A 20,948-nucleotide genomic window follows, 5' to 3' on the forward strand; every position below is an offset into this window, starting at 1 on the left:
TCCTCCTCACTGGCTGGTTCAGCTGGGCTCCCCGAGGGGACGGAGTCGGCTGCACATCGAGCCCTGAGCAGACCCACTGGCAGCGGCGCCGCTCACAGCCGCTCCCTGCATCCCAGTGGCCTGCGCTTTCCTGCCCTGTTGTGCCCCCCACACCCCCCTGTTCCCACCTCCTAACTTGGGCGTCTATGTCTGGTCTCCAATACACCTGTGGCTGGGCCTCCAGAACCCCTTTTCTGACGTTGGCCCTTCACCCCTCGGGCTTGCCTCATGGCATCTCTTCACCCTCCCAGTGACCCAGCATTAGCCCTTCCCTGTACCCCAGCCTGGCTTGGCTTCTGGAGAAGGGGCAGCAGACCCGAGCAGTGGTCACAAGTCGATATACGAGGTGGGGTGCTGTGCCGAGTAGTTGACATAAAATTAACTCGCTTAATCCCTGCCACCACTCCGTGATGCAGACACTGCCCTCGTTTTACGGAGGAGGCATCTGAGGTACAGAAGGATTGAGTAACTTCCCCGGGGGGGAGAAATGTCTCCAATAGGTCTTGTGCCCAGTTGAGAAATAGTTCCAATAAGACTTGCACGCAGCCATCTGGTTGAATCACTCTTCTCGGTATAACCTTCGTAATTGACATTTGTTGGTCACCTACCACATGCCAGGCTGAGCGGTGGACAACGCTGTAGTGCTTCAGCGGAGCTTGGAGTCCCCCAGATTCTCCATCAAGACTGGGCTGGTGGTGTGGGTAAACGCTATGATTTCTTCATTGCAGGCGTTGCTCTACCCACCAATACCAAGCAGTTTATATATGTTATTTCTAATCCATGGAGGATGTTCGTTTTGTAAATATGAGAGCATTTGTGGGCGATTCGCCCAAGCTGGGAAGCAGCAGCGCCCGGATTCCAATCTAGCGCCCTCTAGCAATAACATGTTGTACTACACACGATTTCCTTTGGATACCAAGCCTTCCTTCCCTTCATGGCTGCTTTGCACCGTTGTGTAGGTTGTGTACTGCCCCACTACAGAATGGTGCTTCTTGCAGTTGTGCAGGACACAACTATCTCGAGTGGCCCTGTGTCCCCTGACATGGAATTGGGTTGGAGAGAAGTATAAATTTCCTGCACGCAGACCTCAGTGACCTCTCAGGCAGAGATAAGCCCTGGCTATTATGTGTCATTCTATATATATTCTATATATGTGTCATTCTACACAGCTGGAGGTGGGCAGAAACTGGAGGGTGCAGAGAAAGTACTGCGGGGCTTCCGAGGACTCAGAGACCAGGTCTACGTGAAGGACTTCCTGGGGGCAGTGTCCTTGGGATTGGGCTTCAGAGATTATCTTTGCAGGATGAGCCTTGGTCAGGAGCTGCCTCCATCCTATGTATGTAAAAAGGTGAGGTATAAATTCATAGATATGTAAATTAATAAGAAACTGGTTGGAAAGGAGGCAGGAAGGTGGATGGGCCTGGCTGGCGCTAGACCTGGAATGCTAGCCAGAGTTCAGACTTCACACTCTTTGCAGTAAGGGCCGTGGAGGTGTCTGCACAGAACAGGGTTTAAGCTAAAAGAAATGAGGTCTCCTGTGAGGAGGTGGAGGGGAAGGCTGGAGATCTGCCAGAGGCTGCAGTAGTCCCAGCAGGAGGGGCTGGAGGCAGGAATCGGGTAGGGATTTTGGAGCGCTAGGGGGTGGGGCCTTGGTAGAGAGGCGGGGTCACATAGGAGAGGCCCTGCTGATTGGATTTGGAAGCAGGAATGGGAAGAGCCAGGTTTGCTGGAGCGGAAAAGCATCGCTAGCTGGGCCAGCCTGCCAATGGGAGTGAGATGTGGAATAGTGATGGCCAGTTTTTCTTTTCCCAATCTCCAACTGAACGATCAAGACAGACCAGAAGAAAAAGCGCAAGCCCCCTTCACCATTCTCCCCCAACTCTCGAAAGGGCAGAAAGATTTAAAATCTTTACGAGGGAGGACTTCCCGTCAGGGCGCAGCGACTAGGAACCATGAAGTTGCAAGTTTGATTCCTGGCTTCGCTCAGTGGGTTAAGGATCTGGCGTTGCCGTGAGCTGTGCTGTAGGTCGCAGACGTGGCTCAGATCCTGCACTGCTGTGGCTGTGGTGTAGGCTGGTGGCTACAGCTCCGATTAGACAGACCCCTACCCTGGGAACCTCCATATGCTGCGGATGCAGCCCTGAAAAGACAAAAAAGACCAAAAAAAAAAAAAATCTTTACAAGGGAAACCTCTGTCTATGCTGGCCCCTCTCTGTATCATACCCACCTCACTCCCAGGGTCGTCGAGAGCTTTGCACGAATCAGTGTACATGCAGAGCTTGAAACGGTGCCTGGCAGGACCCCAGTGAACATCAGCTGTTATAATAATATGTATATTTTTTGCCTACACCTGCAGCATGTGAAAGTTCCCAGGCCAGGTATTGAACCTGCGCCACAGCACTGGATCCTTAACTGCTAGGTCATCAGGGAACTCCTATAATAATCATTATTGAGAATGGGTGATCGGCTCACAACCACTGGTGGTTGGGCTAATAGTTTTGTTCATTCATTCATTGAACATATATTTATTGGCAGCCTAATATTTGCTGAGGATACAGCAGTGAACAAAACTAACCAATCCCTTTTCTCAGTTAATGCCTCCTGTGAGAGAAGCTCTGGGCAAGCTTCACAACCTCCATCTGTATCATTTAGACCTCTCCTTGAGCCCCTCTGTTCTGGCGGACATGGATGTCTAGGACAGAGGACTTCCTAGGACTCAGCTGTCCTATTGCCACACAAGACTTCTCCTCTCGGGAGAGAGCACCCCGTGGCCAGAAAAACTCGGAGCATCCTTGAAGGTCCGTCTCTACCCCAAAATGTTAAGGACATCTAAGACCATATTATTCTATGACTGAAATGACAAACAGGTGCACCCGCAGAACTTCTAAAATGCAAGATAATAACTGTGGCCACAAGGTGGCACCACCACCCAGACCCAATCTTGAAAAATTATTATTTTTTTAATTATAGCAAAGTACAGCTCATAATATAATAGGCATCTGTGAATGTATCACCCACGATGAACAAATGCCAGCATTTTTGGTCATATTTTCTTTAGACCTTTTCTAAAAGTAAAGGAATCAGCAGATCCTGTTGTGGCTCAGCATGTTAAGAATCTGACTAATATCCATAAGGATGCAGGTTTAATCTCTGGCCTCGCTCAGTGGGTTAAGGATCCAGCGTTGTAGGTCGCAGATGCAGCTCAGATCCCCTGTTTCTGTGGCTGCAGTGTAGGCCGGTGGCTGCAGCTCCAATTCAACCCTTAGCCTGGTAACTTCCATATGCTGCTGGTGTGGCCGTAAAAATAATAAATAAATAAATATAAAGGAATCAAACTGAAAAAAGCTAGAGCAGAAGGACAAATATTCTATTCCACAACACACTACTTATTTTCACAAAGCTAAAATTTATCAGGCAGCTCCTTGTACAAAATGGCTTAATTACTCACCCTGTGTGTATCTCCACTACCTCAGTATCATAGCGGCAGAGAAGTGAAGGGCTTTTCCCAGCTCACAGGGCAAGTTGCAGGATCAGGGTTAAGAACCTGGGTCACTGGGCTCCAAAGTGCATTCTATGCAGTCCTTCTCAGCTTTGTTGGCTCGTGTCAGGAATCCCTGGGCTAAGGGAGGTACCGCAGAACTGAGTGCATTCCTGTTGTACAGATGGGAACACTGAGGCCAACAGCCAGCACTGACACAGCAGTGCAAAGTTTTCAGATTACCCCTGTGCTCTTTCATGCTCTCAGCAACCCTGGAAGGTGGGCGCTGTTTCATTCTGCTGATTACCGCAGAGGAGAAAGCTGCAGCCCCAGGAGGTAGAGCTGCGGGCCCTAAGTCCACGGAGCTCCTTCACAGCGGAGCCAGGGTCCCATGTCTGGTCTTTCTGGGCCTTGGCCCAGTGCTCGGTATCCTGTTCCTTGAGGCACCACAGAAGTTGTCACAGTGGTGCGGGTGGCATTGAAAGGAAGCCAGGCCTCTTTCTCCCGCTGCATAGACTCATCTGCAGGCAAGGCTGGGACTCTGCACCACACAGCAGCTTAGTGGGGGTGTGGTGGGGGGTGCAGGGTTGTGAGGTTTCTCTGCTTTGGGCTTTGGGCAGACCCGAGTTTCAGTTCCACTTGATCACTTGCTGCTGGTGACCTTGGGTGAGGCTCTGGCCTCTCGAGCCCCAGTTTAACAACTACCTCTTAGCATTATTGTATCAGTAGGAATAATATAATAAAGCCCCTGGAGCATAGCAGAAAATGTAACTATGGGAGGTATTATTTTTCTGTTACTGTGGAGGAAAAAGACCCCATCCCACCTTTTTATTTATTTATTTATTTATTTATTTATTTAGGCTTTTTAGGGGCTGCACCCAAGACATATGGAGGTTCCCAGGCTGAAGGTAGAATCAGAGCTACAGCTGCTGGCCTACATCAGGCCACAGCAACGCAGGATCTGAGCCACAACTCACAGCTATACCAGACCCTTAACCCACTGATCAAGGTCAGGGATCGAACTGGCAACCTCACGGTTCCTAGTTGGATTCATTTCCGCTGTGCTACAACAGGAACTCCACCCTGTCCCACTCTAGATTCCCTTTGCATTCTTCCTCATTTCCCTTTTTTCTACAGCAATTATCACTCTACTTTATTATGCTTATTAATATGCATCTCCTTCAGTAGACTGTACACTCAGCGAAGGTGGATATTGGTCTTGGTTACTTACACTGTAGTGTCCGGATTGGGCAGAGCAGTGCCTGACACCTAGTAGGGGCTAAATAGGAATGTCTGTTGAATCCACCTTATCAACCTGGGAAGAATCAGGCAGAGGCTCTTCTGGGGTGGGGGGTGGGGTGGGCAGTGGGCCACGCCTGGACCGTTTACTCCATCCCACCTGGCCTGGGGGAGTCCCAGTCTGTTCACTGGGAGTGCCAGCAGCTGGGGGACTTCACCCCGAGAGCCTGGTGCTGTTAGGGATCCCATGGTTTCTGCTCAGAAAGACCGTGAGAAGGAGATAGCCGTCTGTTTAAACTAAAGGTCTGCAGCAAGTATTATGTAGGTTATTCTATATTATTATATATGTGTACATATGCATAATATTGTATATATGTACATATATATCAAGCAATCTGCCCAGTATCTCCCAGCAGGCTCCTGGTAGCGCAGTAACCCCGCTGCGGTGGGCAGCCGCTCACTGGAGAGCAGTCTTGGATGAGGCCACAGCCCCCTCCTCTGAGTTCCTCCTGCGCCACGTGTGGGTTGGGAGGGGTATGCGGAGGGCGGCGGGGTGGTTTCTACAGCAGGGAGGCGACTTGGCACAGCCGGGGCGCTCCGATCGTCCCTCCGCAGGCCGCGGGGTACCAGGGACCCCGCCCGCCTGCAAGGCCCGGGCTCGGCTCTCCCCGCCCACCGCGGGGCTGGGCGCAGGCTCCGCGGCGTGGGGACCGCGCGCTCCTGGAAGCAGCCACCGCTCCTCAGCGCGCATCGGCCCCTCGCGGCGCTTCCCGGGTTCCTGGGCGCCTGCCCGGGCGGTGGCCGCCTCCTCTTCTCCCGGCCCCGCGGCGCCTGCCGCAGTCGCCAGCGGCGGAGCGGCGCTCCGCGCCCCAGGTACGGAGCGCACGCCGGAGCCGGGCCGGCGACCCTTGGCCGGGTGGGGAGGGGGCGGAGGCGCGGCCGCTGCTCCTTCTCTCCCGCCAGCCGGCCCGCGTCCTCCCGAGCCCGGGGTGCCTCTGCGCTGGCTCTGACATCCCCACCAGGGGTTTTGCTCTGGCCCTTGGCCCCCACCCTGCGACCTCCCAGCACCACGGCTCCCCACCTGGTGCCCCCCTACTCCCACGGCCTGGAAGCGCCCGTTCGACTCCAGCTCCCACATCCCAGGTCCCTGCTCCCGGCAGCGTCCTTGCCCAGTCTTGCTGCCCACCCTCTCTAGGGAAGTCTGCTCCTCGGGTGGCCCCTCCTGAGCTTCTTAGCCCTTTGGTCCAGGCAACTCTACCTCACACCTGCGACCTCCCAAAGAACCCCTCTCCATCCTCCGCGGGTTGCCGCCCCCTGACCCAGAGCCCCCATCCCTGTCTTTCCATCTGCCGCCCTGGGTGTCTCTTACCGCCGACGCCCAGCCAGCCTCTGCTCCTGCTGACTCCTCACCCTGTCTTGCCGCCCACCCTGACTCGACTTCCAGACCCCTCTTGGGCCTCACGTCCTTGCCCTCTGCCCCCATGGTCCTAGCGCAGGGCCCCGTCAACCACAGCACCCCCGACTGGGAGTCGGGGCCACCGTCGGAACCGGGGGCAGCGGCTGGGTGGCAGCCGCGCTGTGTGTGGTCATCGCGCTGACGGCGGCTGCCAACTCACTGCTCATCGTGCTCATCTGCACGCAGCCCGCGCTGCGGAACACGTCCAACTTCTTCCTGGTGTCGCTCTTCACGTCGGACCTGATGGTGGGGCTGGTGGTGATGCCGCCGGCCATGCTGAACGCACTGTATGGGCGCTGGGTGCTGGCGCGGGGCCTCTGCCTGCTCTGGGCTGCCTTCGACGTGATGTGCTGCAGCGCCTCCATCCTCAACCTCTGCCTCATCAGCCTGGACCGCTATCTGCTCATCCTCTCGCCGCTGCGCTACAAGCTGCGCATGACGCCCCCGCGCGCCCTGGCCCTGGTCCTGAGCGCCTGGAGCCTGGCCGCGCTCGCCTCCTTCCTGCCCCTGCTGCTGGGCTGGCACGAGCTGGGTCGCGTGCGGGCACCCGCCCCAGGTCAGTGCCGCCTGCTGGCCAGCCTGCCCTTCGTCCTCGTGGCATCTGGCCTCACCTTCTTCCTGCCCTCGGGTGCCATCTGCTTCACCTACTGCAGGATCCTGCTGGCAGCCCGCAAGCAGGCCGTGCAGGTGGCCTCCCTCACCACGGCCATGACCGGCCAGGCCTTGGAGACGCTGCAGGTACTTGGGGCATGCAGGGAGAGCCGGGCTTGTGGGATAGAGAGGCGTGAACAGCCACTGGGTGCTCCCTGGGCATCTATCACAATACACACTTGCTGGCGACCCCCGAGTGGCCATTCCCAGTTGCCACCTTTCTTCTGAACTCCATACTCGATGCCCAACTGTCCACAGGATGCTCCAGGATGTGGGGCAGACTTCTGGAAGGTAGCATGTGCAACAGCAAATTCAGGGTGTCCTAGCTGTTCCCACCTGCTCACCCCTCATCTTCCCCATCATGGCAAATGGCACCATCATGGCATCACAAGCCAGAAACTTACAAATAATTTTCTCCCTCATGTTCATGGGATTCATTAGCAAGGCCTATTGGGGCTGCCTTCTAAACATGCGTCATCTCTAGTGCCACCTTCCTGACCCAAGCCACCATGTCTTTTTTTTTTTTTTTTTTCCTTTTTTCTTTTTCTTTTTTGGGCCGCACCTGCAGCACATGGAAGTTCCCAGGCTAAGGGTCGAACTGGAGCTACAGCTGCTGGCCTACACCACAGCCACAGCAACACCAGATCTGAGCCATGATAGCTCACAGCAATGCTGGATCCTTAACCCACTGAGTGAGGCCAGGGATCGAACCTGAAACCTCATGGATACTAGTTGAGTTCATTTCTGCTGTGCCACAATGGGAACTCCCACCACATCTTCTTACCTGGGAGCTTTCGACTGTCTTCTGCTGGCTCCCCCTGCCTCCACTCCAGACACCCTCCTATTCATTTTCTCCACAAACAAAACCAAAAAAGTCATCACATGACTCCCTTGCTTCGAACCCTGCAGTGGCTCCCCATTGCTCTCAAGTGAAAGAGAGGCCTCGTGTCAGGATCTGGCCCAGGGTCTCGGGCTGGCCAACCTCCCCAGATGCACCCCGTCGCCTCCCCCACCCCTTCGGACGCCCCTCAGGTCTTTGCACTGGCTGTGCCCTCTGCCTGGAATGTTCTTCCCCTGGAGCTGCACTTGCCCATCTGACTCTTCTTCAGCTTACAGGTCAGGGCTTCCCAGGGGCCACCCTTGACCACCCTGTCCGCAGACCTCCCCATCCCACCCCACCCTGTTGCTCTCAGACCCCTAGTTCACTGTTCCCCCCCCCCAAGAGTAAACTCCCATGAGGGCAGGTGTATCTGAGTTGGCTTTGATCCCCCCTGCACATAGTAGGTGCTTACTGATTACTTGTGTGTATGTAGGTGCTCTTAGCTCATGGCCCTGCAGTGTCCAGAGTGGATGGGGTCACAAGGGGCCCGAGTCCTCTTGTCCCCCCGAGGGATGGAGGTTTAGACTGACCAGGCCTGAGCCCCAGAGAATTAAGTCGCAGGTCCCGGGGGGAGGGGGGGTTCGTGGGGGGTCCTCTCCTGGCTCATCTCAGTGCAGCCTCAGGTAGAGGAGGTACCTGCAGGAGGGGGTTGCCCTTCGGGTCACTAGGTGGATGGGGGCTGAGAGGCTAACACCCTGGTGGGCCGTCCCCCAAAGCAGCTTGTCCCTGTCACCCCAGCAGTGAGGCCCATCAACTAGGATGACGAGGGTCTTGGGTAGACAGGAGGTCTTGGCTGCAGCCCTGCTCCCTCCCCCAGCTATACTCACTGGAGAACCTTCTAGAATCCCAGCAGGTGGCCATGACCCTGACTTGGTTCTTCAGCTGGAGGACGGCTGGCCTGGGCCATTGACACTCTCTCTTTGGCTTCACTCTTGCAAAGGAGTGTTTCCCCAAGGTCGGGCATTTGGGAACCACCCTGTGGCATCTGCCTTGCTGCCCCTCCCCCCACCCTCAGGCCTCCACGTGCAGAGAGGCTTAACCTTTCCCTAACACCACCTTACTGACTGCTTTTCCTTCCATGAACTTCTTTAGAAAGGGAACTTCTTATCAGTGTCCTTGTCACAAATAGGAAGTGATCACAAACACGACCTCAGTGAGGCTGCAGGAGCTCCAGCAGCGGGACTGAGGTCCGGCGTGGCTGGCTGGCGAGGCTGAGCCTGATGCCTGCTTCCTCTGTGTTAGATGTTGGAGGCATGCTAAGGACAGCAGCATGGACACATGACTTTCTCTTGACATAGCCTGGGGCGCTGGGAGGGAGCCATAAAGGCCTGTGTCCCCACTCTGTGATTCAGTTATTTTATGGGGTGTCCATCTACCACCCAAGGTCAGCTCCATTGCTCACACTCCGGGAAGCTCTGCCCTGGTGACTGAGGGGAGAGTTTGGCCGGCCTTGGGAGGCTGGGGTGGGCGAGGTCTGGATTTTCAGTTCCAATGGTGCCTGTGACACATGGATTTTCTTTCTATGAAGCTAACTGGCCAGTACCAGGATCGAACCTTACACTGTGACCTTAGCACCTGGGCAGGTGTCCCCCAGGTGCTCAGGGCTGCAGCCCCACAGCCTCTGAGCGCTCACCATATGCTGGGCATATGCGAATCCCCCCAAACACCCCATGAGGCAAGGACTTACTGTCCCTCTTTGACAGCTGGGGACACTGAGGGTCAGTGAGGGGGGGCGACTAGTTCAAGGCCGCACAGCTGGCTAGGGAGGTTCATGCTCATATCTGGCTGATGCCAAGGCCTGCGTCTGAGCGTCGTGCTGCCTTTGGGTGGTAACACGCTCTTAAAATGCTGACTTTGAGTTCCCACTGTGGTGCACAGGATTAATGATTGGGCTTATCTCCGTGGTGGCGCCAGTTTGACCCCTGGCCTGGTGCAGTGGGTTAAGGATCCAGCCTTGCTGCAGCTGTGGCTTAGGTAGCCGCTGAGGCTCGGATTCAATCCCCGGCCCAGGAATTTGATATGCTGAGGGTGCAGGGAAAAAGAAAAAAAAAATAAAATACAACAAAAAGTCCTGGCTTCAGGAACACCATCCTGGGTCAGAGCCCTGCCACATCCGTGAGCTCCCCCATCTCAGTCCTCGACCCCCCTCGCTCTTTTCTCCGCATCAACTCCCTTCATGAGCTCATCTCATCCCACGACTAAGGGTACCACCTACACACTGCTGACTTCCAGCCTGGGTCGAGTACTGACCACGCCTCTGACAGAACTCCAGATTTTTCAGGCCCCAGACAGGGTCCAGCCCTTGCCTTCCTCATGTCATCTAGTTGCGTCTGAGTTGCCCAGGCCAGGAAAATTGGGGGCAGCCAGGACACCCCCCTTTAGTCCTACTGCACATCCTCTCATCGCTACTTGCAAGACACTTGAGGGCTCTGACCACTTGTCCTGTCTCTATTGCTGCCGCACCCCCCCACCCTCGCCACACCCTCGACCCTAAGCTGAGCCCCTTCATCGGATACCTGGGTTTTTTTTGTTTGTTTTTACTTAGTGAATTTTATTACATTTATACATTAATACATTATACATTTAAGGCATTTCCATCCTAAACCCTCAGGGTATCCCCCCACCCCCCAAACTGTCTCATTTGGAAACTAAGTTTTTCAAAGTTTGAGTCAGTATCTGTTCTGAAAAGAAGTTCATTGTGCCCTTTTTTTGGATTCCACATGTCAGTGATAGCATTTGATGTTGGTGTCTCATTGTCTGACTGACTTCACTTAGCATGATCATTTCTAGGTCCATCCACGTTGCTACAATTGCTGTTATTTCTTTCCTTTTAATGGCTGAATAATATTCCATTGTGTATATGTACCATATCTTCTTTATTCACTCCTCTGCTGATGGACATTTAGGTTGTTTCCATGACTTGGCTATTACAAATAGTGCTGCAATGAACACGATGCCTGGGTCATTGCTGTGATCACCCGCTGACTTCTGGAGCCAATTCTTGCTCCCTTTCAACCCTACCCAGCAGCCAGAGGGATCCCTTTAAGATGCAGGTCCAGTAGTGTCATTACTTCGCTCCTTCTCTGGCCTCCTCTCCTTCTGCCACCCTCTTCACTCTCTTTCAGCTACGCCGGCCCCCTTTGCTGTTCCTGAGCACATGGAGCACACGCCTGCCTCAGGGCCTTTGCACTTGCTGCTTCCTCTGCCTGGAGTGCCCTTTCCCCCAAACTTCCATCACTTTCTTCTGGCCTCTGCTTAGCTGTCTTCCCGAATCACCTGGTCAAGAATAGCAAGGGCCACGCTTCTCAGATCCCCTCAGTCCTAACGTCCTGAGTTATTTTAGCAGCAAGTCCCACTACCTGACATATTACAGTCTTTCCCCTGTATTGAGTGATTGTTTATTTCCTCCTGTTGAAAAGTAGGTTCTATGAGGGTGAGGACTTGTGTCGAGTGCTGCATCCTCAGCCCCTGAAACAGTGCCTGGTGCATCATAAGTGTGTGTTCAGGGCATGGCGCATGGTGCTTCATGGAGCCCTGACGGCCCAGCCCACATTGCTCTCTTTTCTCCCTCTTCTTTTAGCTGTGGTTCTTGTAGCAGATGGATCCTTCCCTTTTAGGGAAAGTTGTGATTTTTATCTTATTAGTTATTTAAGATAAGTTTTAATGAAGTATATAGTTGGGATTGTGCCCCTTTTATTTATTTATTTATTTTTGTCTTTTTAGGGCCGCATGCAGGGCATAGAGAGGTCCCCAGGCTAGGGGTCAAATCGGAGCTGTAGCCACTGGCCTACGCTACAGCCGCAGCAACATGACCTACACCACAGCTCACGGCAACGCCGGATCCTTAACCCACGGAGTGAGGCCAGGGGTCAAACCTGTGTCCTCATGGATGCTAGTCAGATTCATTTCTGCTGAGCCATGGCGGGAACTCCGGGATCATGCACTTTTTAATCTGTGGTTGCTTCCCTTTCTTGGTAGTGTGTCGAGTGACTCCCTTGCATAGGAACTATGCTAGGCTGTGGGCATGGGGCTGAGTGGGTCTGAGAAGGTCCTGCCCTCTTGGGGTCTATGTTCTAGTTGGAGAGAGAGAACTTGCTCATGAAATTTTATCTTGATGAGGGTTACAGAGCCTCCCCTGGTGAACATTCTCAGTCTATCACTCCCTGCACACATTTGCAAACTGAAGCAAGGAAGTCACAGAACCAAAAGCTGGGGAAGTCTTCATGGACCACTTAGCCAGTGCCCTGCCTCAGGCAGAATGACTGGTGGCCTCTCAAGCCAGAACTGTGTCTGTGCGAATACCTCCCACTTTTCTGGAAAGCCCTTTCTCTTGGTGGGAAGGAGGAGGTGTCAGACTCCACCATTACCCTTGCGTCTAAACCCACCCGGATCCCAAGCGAGTTTTATGCAGCCTCATTTCCTCGTTACCCAGAGAATTGCCTGCACTTGGGGAATCTGCTTCTGGGAGGCTGCCTCAGCCTCTGGGGTTGGGGAGGTCTGCCCCTGAGGCCAGCAGTGTCCTGCCTAGAGAGGAGGTGCTCTCAAGGCCTGGACCTAAAGGAACTGATGAGAAGGAACAGAGCTTTGGGGTGTGTTAGGACCCTGTCCTGTCTTCTTAGCCCCACCAAACCCTTAGCTCCCTCTCAGATCCAGCCTCTAGCATCCCTGTGGAGTGTTAGGGGCTGGGCACCTGATGTCCTGGCTCCTCTAGGGCGTTAACATGGGGACTGAGCCGGCCGGAGCGTCCTACTCTGCCTCTCCCCACCACATCTGCCTGTTGATGTGCACAGCCTTTTTTTTTCAGGGCTGCAGGTGTGGCATATGGAGGTTCCCAGGCTAGAGGTCGACTCAAAGTTGTAGCTGCCGGCCTCCGCCACAGCCACAGCAATGTGGGATCCAAGGTACATCTGTGACTTTCACCACAGCTCACGGCAACACCGGATCCTTTACCCACTGAGCAAGGCCAGGAATTGAACCTGCATCCTCATGGATACTAGTCGGGTTCATTTCCACTGAGCCATGAGGGGAACTCCTGAACAGGCTTTTAAAAAGCCTCTGGTTGGTTTAGCACTTTCGGCCAGGGGTTCCTGTCCCAGGGGCTGGTGAGAAAGGGGTGGTGCTTAGAGGGGAGGCAGGAGCCGTGGGCTGGGATGGAGAGGGGGCATGAGAGGTGGTGGTGGTGTCAGTGAGATGGTGTCAGGGTGTGTGGTGTGTGTGTGTGTGTGTGTGTGAAAAGTGGGTGCCCAGGTGGGGATGGTAGCTCATCCTTGGGGGAATCCAGAGGGACCAGTGTGGGAGCTCAGCCTGATGGGGAGCAGCAGCAGGAGGCCCAGCTGGGAGTGTCTGCTTCTTGGTCTCTTTCTCTCTCTGCCAGGACTCCGGTGTCTCTGTGGTCAGAACCCTCTCCCCATCGTCTTGCCCTCCACCTCATCTTTTCCCCCTGCCTCCCTGCTCCCTCGGTGCCATCTCTCCCCACCCTCTTCCTTCCTTCTGTACCCCATCCCCCTCTTCCTTCTCGCCCATCAATTTCTCCTCCTTGTCCTCCTCCCCCAGCTTTTTTTTTCACCCTCCGTCACCCAGCTTTGCATCATGCTGTCCCAGCGATCCATCTTCCCTCCATCTCTGCTTCCTCCTCAGAGGAGGAGGCTGTGATCACAGAAATATCTCGGAGGGGGAGGAGGGGGCTGAGTGGGAGCTGCTGGCAGAGGCGCAGAGCCGAGCATGACAGCCTTGGCTGCTGCTCAGAAAGAGGCGGCCTGGTGCAGCCGGGGCAGGGTGTAGGAGTTTGTGCATATGGCTGCGCATGGGTGCCCATCCTGCCTCTTTCCCATCGCAGCTGGATGACTTTGGACAAGTCATCCACCTCTCTCCACCTGGGGATAATGCTATTTATCATTCCAGGCTGTTCGAAGAATCAATGAGATGATTTATGTAAACCTGGTACACAGTAGCCCCTGGACAAATGATCATTCCTGTCCTGTCTGCTTGGTGGTAAAACGCATGGTTCAGGGGAGCTCACCACCCCTTTGAAGCTTTCTAGGGGTGTAATCACCCTCGCTGCCATCAGCAGCTTCATCATCATTATCAAAGAGCTGAGGTGAACATAAACAAACAGCAATAATACTCATATGGTACTTCCTATGTGGCAGGCACTATTCAAGTAACTTTCATCTATCTATCTATCTATCTATCTATCTATCTATCCATCTTGCTGTGCCCTCAGCACATGGAAGTTCCCAGGCCAGGGATCAAACCTGAGCCACAGCAGTGACAAGCTGGATCCTCAACCTCCTAGGCTACCAGGGCATCCCTATGATCTTATTTAATCCTTACTACAATGCCACACAGTGGATGCCATGACAATGACCATTTTGCAGATGAAAAAGCTGAGTTTGAGGCATAGAGAAGTGAAGCGCCCTGCTTATGGTCACTCAGCTAGTTAATAACAGAACCACGATTTAAACCAGGCAGTTTGGCTTCAGAGTCTATCTTACAGCCTTTATGACTATGATTAGGTGATGGTACACATTTGAAATTACACAAGGGAATACATAAGTACACTTTAAAATGAAAATGTATTGGAGTTCCCGTTGTGGCTCAGCGGAAACAAATCTGACTTGTATCCATGAGGTCGCAGGTTCTATCCCTGGCATTGCTCAGTGGGTTAAGGATCCGGCATTGCTGTGAGCTGTGGTGTAGGTCGGCAGCTACAGCTCCAATTTGACCCCTATCCTGGGAACTGCCATATGCCACAGGTGTGGCCCTAAAAACACAAAAATTAAAAAAAAATGAAAATGGATCAATAAAGTAAAAGACCCCAGACACCCATCTAATCCACTCTCAGAGACACTCTTCTTAATGCCTCCCCTGTTCTTTTTCTGTGTGTCTTCATGCTTGTTTATGTACCTAAAGAAACTTAGTGCTTTGCTCTTAAACAAAGGGAATTACACCGTATCTCTTGAACTGAAACCTGCTGTTATCACTTGATAATGTGTCATGGCGATCTTTCCATTCGATTGATTCATTCATTCTCTTAAACATCTGTGTTGAATTCTATAGTGGGAACATCCTGGAGTTTATTTAACCACTTTCCTCTTGATGGACTTTTGGGCCATTTCTCTTTTTTCCTGTCACGAATGGTGCTGTGGTGCACATTCTTGTCTGTGCCGAGTATACAGACACAGGTAAGGGTATTTATGAATACAGGAACCTGTAAGGGGAATTGCCTCCTGGGAAGGGCACTGACCAATTGTCCTCCAGTGACTGCCCTCTGACAGTGGCAAATGCCAAGGACATATATTAGGGACATGAAAAGTACAGAACATGCCATCAGGGGCCATGAGGTGGCTACAGAACCAAGAGAAGTGGGATGGGTGAGGCTGGCTTCAGCCATACCCTGGGGTATGTGCTGCTGGTTGCCATTGGCTTCTGTTCCATGAAGGCCTCCTGCTGACAGTGGTGGGGTTTTACTTGGGGTTGCTATCCTCCAAAACGGAAGCAGTGTAGTGAAGTAAAAAAGTGCAGTTTCTGGGAGCCAGAGATGACTTTGATTCCCTGATATTTATCTGCTGTGTGACTCCTGGCAACTTACTGTGCCTCTCTGAACCTCATCAGCTATATGGGGATCATAATACCTTCCTCCCATAAAGACTGAATGGCAGAATGAATATCAGGTGCAGACGCATAGTAAGTACTCAGTAAGTGATGATGATAAGTTGTGATCACTAGTGCTTTGCTTCAAGGACTTGTACTGGCACAATGATCTTGGGAAGGTCTCATACCCTCTCTGAGCCTCAATTCCTTCTCTCTTCCTTCTTTTCTATGCCCTTGGGTCAAGTCTTTGGGGGAGAAGAGAAAGAAAAATGCGAGTTTGTTCCCAGGAAGACCACAGAGGGATGCTCAGATCATCTTTAACACCTCTGGAGCCCCTTCCCTGATAATTGCCTCCAACATAGCTCCCTGAGGGCCTTGGTGCCCTAGAGCTCTGGCAAGATGGAAGCCATCTCTTACCCCTCCCCAGGTCATTAGGGGCCATGGGGTACTTGTGTGGCTGGGCCCTTCTGGGGACATAATCTCCCTCCTTCCCGTATGTCTATCCCCATTAGTGGCAGCAATTCAAAGTCATGGCAGGAGTTCCCGTCGTGGCGCAGTGGTTAATGAATCCGACTAGGAACCATGAGGTTGCGGGTTCAGTCCCTGCCCTTGCTCAGTGGGTTGAAGATCCGGCGTTGCCGTGAGCTGTGGTGTAGGTTGCAGATGCGGCTCGGATCCCGCATTGCTGTGGCTCTGGCGTAGGCTGGTGGCTACAGCTCCGATTCGACCCCTAGCCTGGGAACCTCCATGTGCCGCGGGAGCGGCCCAAAGAAATAGCAAAAAGACAAAGTCATGGCAGATCTTAGGAGATTCTTTTGGGGAAGCAGGAGTATCTCCCTCCAGGTTGACCATGGTGGGGCCATAGAAACCATATAGAGTCCCCTCTGGAGAAGAGAAAATGAGATAGAAAAACAGATCCTCTTTTTCTCCTTTGCTGCAGCATAGTGAGTCTGAGCATTTGTCCTTCCTGACTCCGTGCTGCTTCAGAAAGCCTGAGCTGAGGCAGAAAGACAGGGCTTTTTTTTTTTTTTTTGGCTGCACCTAAGTCAGGTGGAAGTTTCTGGGCCAGAGATCAACCCCATGCCACAACAGTGACAACACTGGGTTCTTACTGGCTAGGCCATCAGAGAACTCCAGGACAGGGCTTTTGAGGGTGCTGAAAACTTCCCCAACCTCATACACATAACACTGAGTCAATATCACAGCTGCTATGTAACTAGCACTTATTCTATGTCGGGCACCGCGCATGCATTTATTCTCCACAGCCACAGAGCAATTCCGTAAGCTGAGTATTTTCTCTCATTTTACAGACGTGGAAACAGACTCAAGATCACCGAGTGAGTAAGAGGTCGAGGCATGATGTGAAGCCAGATTACTTGTCTTAAAAGCCTAGCTCTTGCCTCTGCACAATGCTGTCCCACCAAGACAGAGGAGAGACATCAAGGGCCTCTTTTAGGATGCTTGGCATGAATTTGTCCTTGATATTTGTCCAACCAGATTTTACCTGGACATATACATGAAGGATGGGAGTTACAGTGGGCCTCATCTCCCCTCTGTTGCCCACCACCATTCCAGATCCTATAGAAAGATAGTGTGCAGCTGGCATTTCAGCACCATGGACAGGAACCAAGCCTGCTACCTTGAGAAGGCTGGGAGAGAACAGGGCTGGGAGGGGAGTTCCCACGCTTGACAGCAGGGTGGGGGTTTGACTCTAGTGCTCTAGGGCCTGACATATCTTGGTTTTGCTTCCTCCACCCCCTTTCCATCTGCGAGGGTTGCCTGGGCATCTGGTTCCCTTCCTGCCTCCTTCCGACTGTTACATCTTCCCCTGCCCCGTCTACCTCTGGTTGTCTCAAAAGCTAAGCTGAGCTCTCACGCCACTTAGGAAATGTTGGGGTGGGGGGAGTTCCCACTGTGGCTCAGGGGAAATGAACTGAACTAGTATCCATGAGGTTCAATTCCTGGCCTTGCTCAGTGGGTTAAGGATCCAGCATTGCCATGAGCTGCAGTGTAGGTTGCAGACACAGCTTGGATCTGGCATTGCTGTCGCAACTAGGGCTCCAATTCAACACCTAGCCTGGGAACTTACGTATGTGGACACAGCCATAAAAAGCAAAAAAAAAAAAAAAAAAAAAAAAAAGGAAATATTCGGGGGAAATGCCTGGCTTTCAAAGACTGGGTGTATTCCCCAGGGAACACACACACACACACACACACACACACACACACATTTCCATAATTCAGTAAATTGTGTGGACTTCTACATACTAGTATTTAAATTGTCAATATAGGTGAATTTTGATTTTGTAAGTCAGATATATGAAAATCCAAATTGATTACAGCACATGGTTTGGGGAAGGCTTCACATTGCAGCTTTCATGGACCCCTAGGGATTTAATGGATGGACTTCACGGTGGTCTCTGAACCCTCTGGACACGTGGAAACGTTGTTCTGTGTGTGTGTGTGTGTATGTATATAAATTTATGTTTTTATTTTCTGGAGAGTAGTTCTGTAGATTTCATTAGAGTCTCAACAGGCTCATGACATTGAAAAAGTTAGGAGGAATAGCTGAGCTAACAGACCACCTGGTTTAGAGAGCTTTTTAATATCCTGGGACTCCCTGTCTCTAAGACATTTGCAAAGGCACATCCTAACCCCCAGGCCATGTCTCCCGAGGGGCAGCTCCTTTCTCCTCCTCCTGTCCCCAGCTCCTGCCTATGGAGTCCACATGTGGGAAAGCAGATGCCTGTCAGTCCATGGCAAAATCTGTTTAAAATGCCAAGGTCAGATGCCTCACTAGCACAATAGGTAGCACTTCAGTCTCATAAAATGTCAAGGTCATTTGCATCCATAGTAATTTATAATATTTTAATTGCAGACATTTGTTTGGGGCACACATTTTTAAAAATGCACTTTATTGGAATTCCCGTTGTGGTTCAACGGAAACGAATCTGACGAGTATCCATGAGGATGCAGGTTTGATCCCTGGCCTTGCTCAGTGGGTTAAGGATCCCATGTTGCCGTGAGCTGTGGTGCAGGTTGCAGACGCAGCTCAGATCCCACGTTGCTGTGGCTCTGGCGTCGGCCGGCAGCTACAGCTTTGATTTGACCCCATGGGAACCTCCATATGCCATGGGTGTGGCCCTAAAGAGACCAAAAAAAATGCACTTTATTTTGTGGAGCATGAGAGTAGTGGTGCAGGCAAAACCATCACTCCAAAATACGAAGAGAATCTGTAGGCAAAGAGAGTGCCAAGCGCTGCACAGCAATTGTCCTCTTGTCCAGTACTGTTCCGTTGCAGCTAGTTTTTGCGGTGCCAAAGTGCAGTGCAGGACAACACTGCCTCACACACAAATCCAGGACCCACACTCCCTGTGAAGGTCAATATCTGATATTGGCCAACACACATGACCGAGTACCAGCACCTAGGACATCTCACCTACTTCCTAGAGCTCCTTGGGAAGTGCTGGGTCAAGGGTCAGGGATCAGTGCAGGATCAGGACCAAAGCTCAGTCTATTTCTGGGATCAGGGCTCAGTCTGGTCCAGGGTTGAGGCTCAATTTGAGACCTTGGCTATGTAGGGCTCAATCTCTGCCAGACATCAGGGCTCAGGGTCACGAGCAAGGCTCAGTATGGAGCCAGGGTCAAGGTTCAGTCTGGTGTTAGGGTCAGGCCTCAGTCTAGGACTGCAATCGGGGCTCATTCAAGGATCGGGGCTCAGTTTATTACTGGTACTAGGGCTCAGTCTAGAATTAAGATTAGGCTCAGTCTGTGGCTGGGGAATAGGGTCAGACAGCGATTCTTCCTTCACTGACTCATGCGCCTTCCTTTCAACAGGTGCCCAGGACCCCACGCCCAGGAGTGGAGTCAGCTGACAGCAGGCGTCTGGCCACCAAGCACAGCAGGAAGGCCTTGAAGGCCAGCCTGACGCTGGGCATCCTGCTGGGCATGTTCTTTGTGACCTGGCTGCCCTTCTTCGTGGCCAACATAGCCCAGGTAATGCCACCACAGGGGGCAGGTGAGTCCATGCCTTGCTGGGGAGGCCCTGAACCCCACCCCAGCCCAGAGCCAGGAGGGAGGAGGGCAGGCTGCCTCTCACGGTGTAGGTGCTTATGTGCCTGTCCCATCTAGGCCGTGTGTGACTGCGTCTCCCCAGGCCTCTTCGATGGCCTCACGTGGCTGGGTTACTGTAACAGCACCATGAACCCCATCATCTACCCACTCTTCATGCGGGACTTCAAGCGGGCCCTGGGCAGGTTCATGCCATGTCCCCGCTGCCCCCGGGAGCACCAGGCCAGCCTTGCCTCGCCCTCCATGCGCACCTCTCACAGCGGCCCACGGCCGGGCCTGAGCCTGCAGCACGTGCTGCCACTGCCCCTGCCAACGAACTTGGACTTGGACTCGGACTCAGGCACAGGCGGCTCCTCAGGCCCGCAGTTCACAGCCCAGCTGCTGCTGCCTGGAGAGGCCGCCCGGGACCCCCCACTGCCTGCCAAGGCCACTACCGCAGTCAACGTCTTCAACGTGGACCCCGTGGAGCCTGAGCTGCGGTTACATCCGCGGGGTTCCCCCACGAACTGACCTGGACTGGGAGTTGGTCTGTAGGGAGCTGGACAGGATGGGACCAAGTCCTTGAGGCCTTGGAGCAGCTCTTGGCTAAAGCCAGGAGGCTCCAGGGTTCTCGGGAGCCCCTGAGCTCCGGGGGGATGCCCCGGGCCAGCTCCTCCTGCCCACTGCAGGCCTCCTACCTGGAGGGGTAATAGCAGGCTTGGACACAGGTCTCTCCAGGACGCCCCACTGCTGAGCGTAACTTGTGGAGGCGTGTAGAGCTTGGAGGGCTCCCGGGAGTGGAGATGAGGACCTCTTGGTCCAGGTTGGGATGAAGAGGATCAGCTCCTTTGCCCGTTCTGTCAGACTGCATGGGAGGGATGCCTCTGTCCACAGAGGTGGCTTAGTGCTGGGCCAAATCCCTTGCCCCTCAAAGGGGGGTCCATGGGCCACCAGTATCAGCACCAGATCCTGGGAATCTGTTCAAGACGCATACCTCTGTCCCACCCCAGACCTGCTGAATCCCAGGTGAATCGCGTGCACATGACGGTTTGAGATGCGTTGGCTCAGGGTGATCTTAACCCTGAGGATGGTTTGCGCGAAGGTCTTTGGACCAGCCAGCCTCTCAGGACTCTCTGGCTGCACAGAAAATGTCTTGGTCTGGGAGTCAGGCAGGCATAAATCTGAACCTCTGCTTCATTACATAGCAGCCCTAAAACAAATTTCTTCACCTCTCTGAGCCTGTTATTCCACGTTCAAAGTGGCTAATGATGCCTGCCTCAAAGGGTGTCATGAGAATTAGAATAATGGGCACAGAATGCCCAGCACTCGGCAGGTGGTCACTGGGTGGTCCCTGCTTTTAGTTCCTGGCCATCTGGCTCCCTGACCTCTGGCTGTTCTTTTCCTCCTCTTCAGCCCTGCTCAGATGCCACAACCTGCCTCTGGCTCCCCAGCTCCCTGTTCTAGATGTCTGCGGCTCCCATCCTGGCTCCCAGGCTGCTGCATTGTCTCTCCTGGGGGCAAAGGGGCAGCCGGTGGGTTCTTGCTCAACACCAGGGGTGGGG

General features: G+C 53.2%; 1 protein-coding gene across 1 annotated transcript; it reads left to right on the forward strand.

Moving 5' to 3' along the window:
* HTR6 (5-hydroxytryptamine receptor 6) lies at nucleotides 5,749-20,602 on the forward strand. Its single transcript, XM_003356173.4, is given in 4 exon segments — nucleotides 5,749-6,295; nucleotides 6,298-6,950; nucleotides 19,174-19,332; nucleotides 19,468-20,602. Coding segments are annotated over 4 exon segments (1,320 nt in total). The 5' UTR covers nucleotides 5,749-6,237; the 3' UTR covers nucleotides 19,918-20,602.

Source organism: Sus scrofa, chromosome 6 (genome assembly GCF_000003025.6).
Source record: "Sus scrofa isolate TJ Tabasco breed Duroc chromosome 6, Sscrofa11.1, whole genome shotgun sequence".
Taxonomy (NCBI): Eukaryota; Metazoa; Chordata; class Mammalia; order Artiodactyla; family Suidae; genus Sus; species Sus scrofa.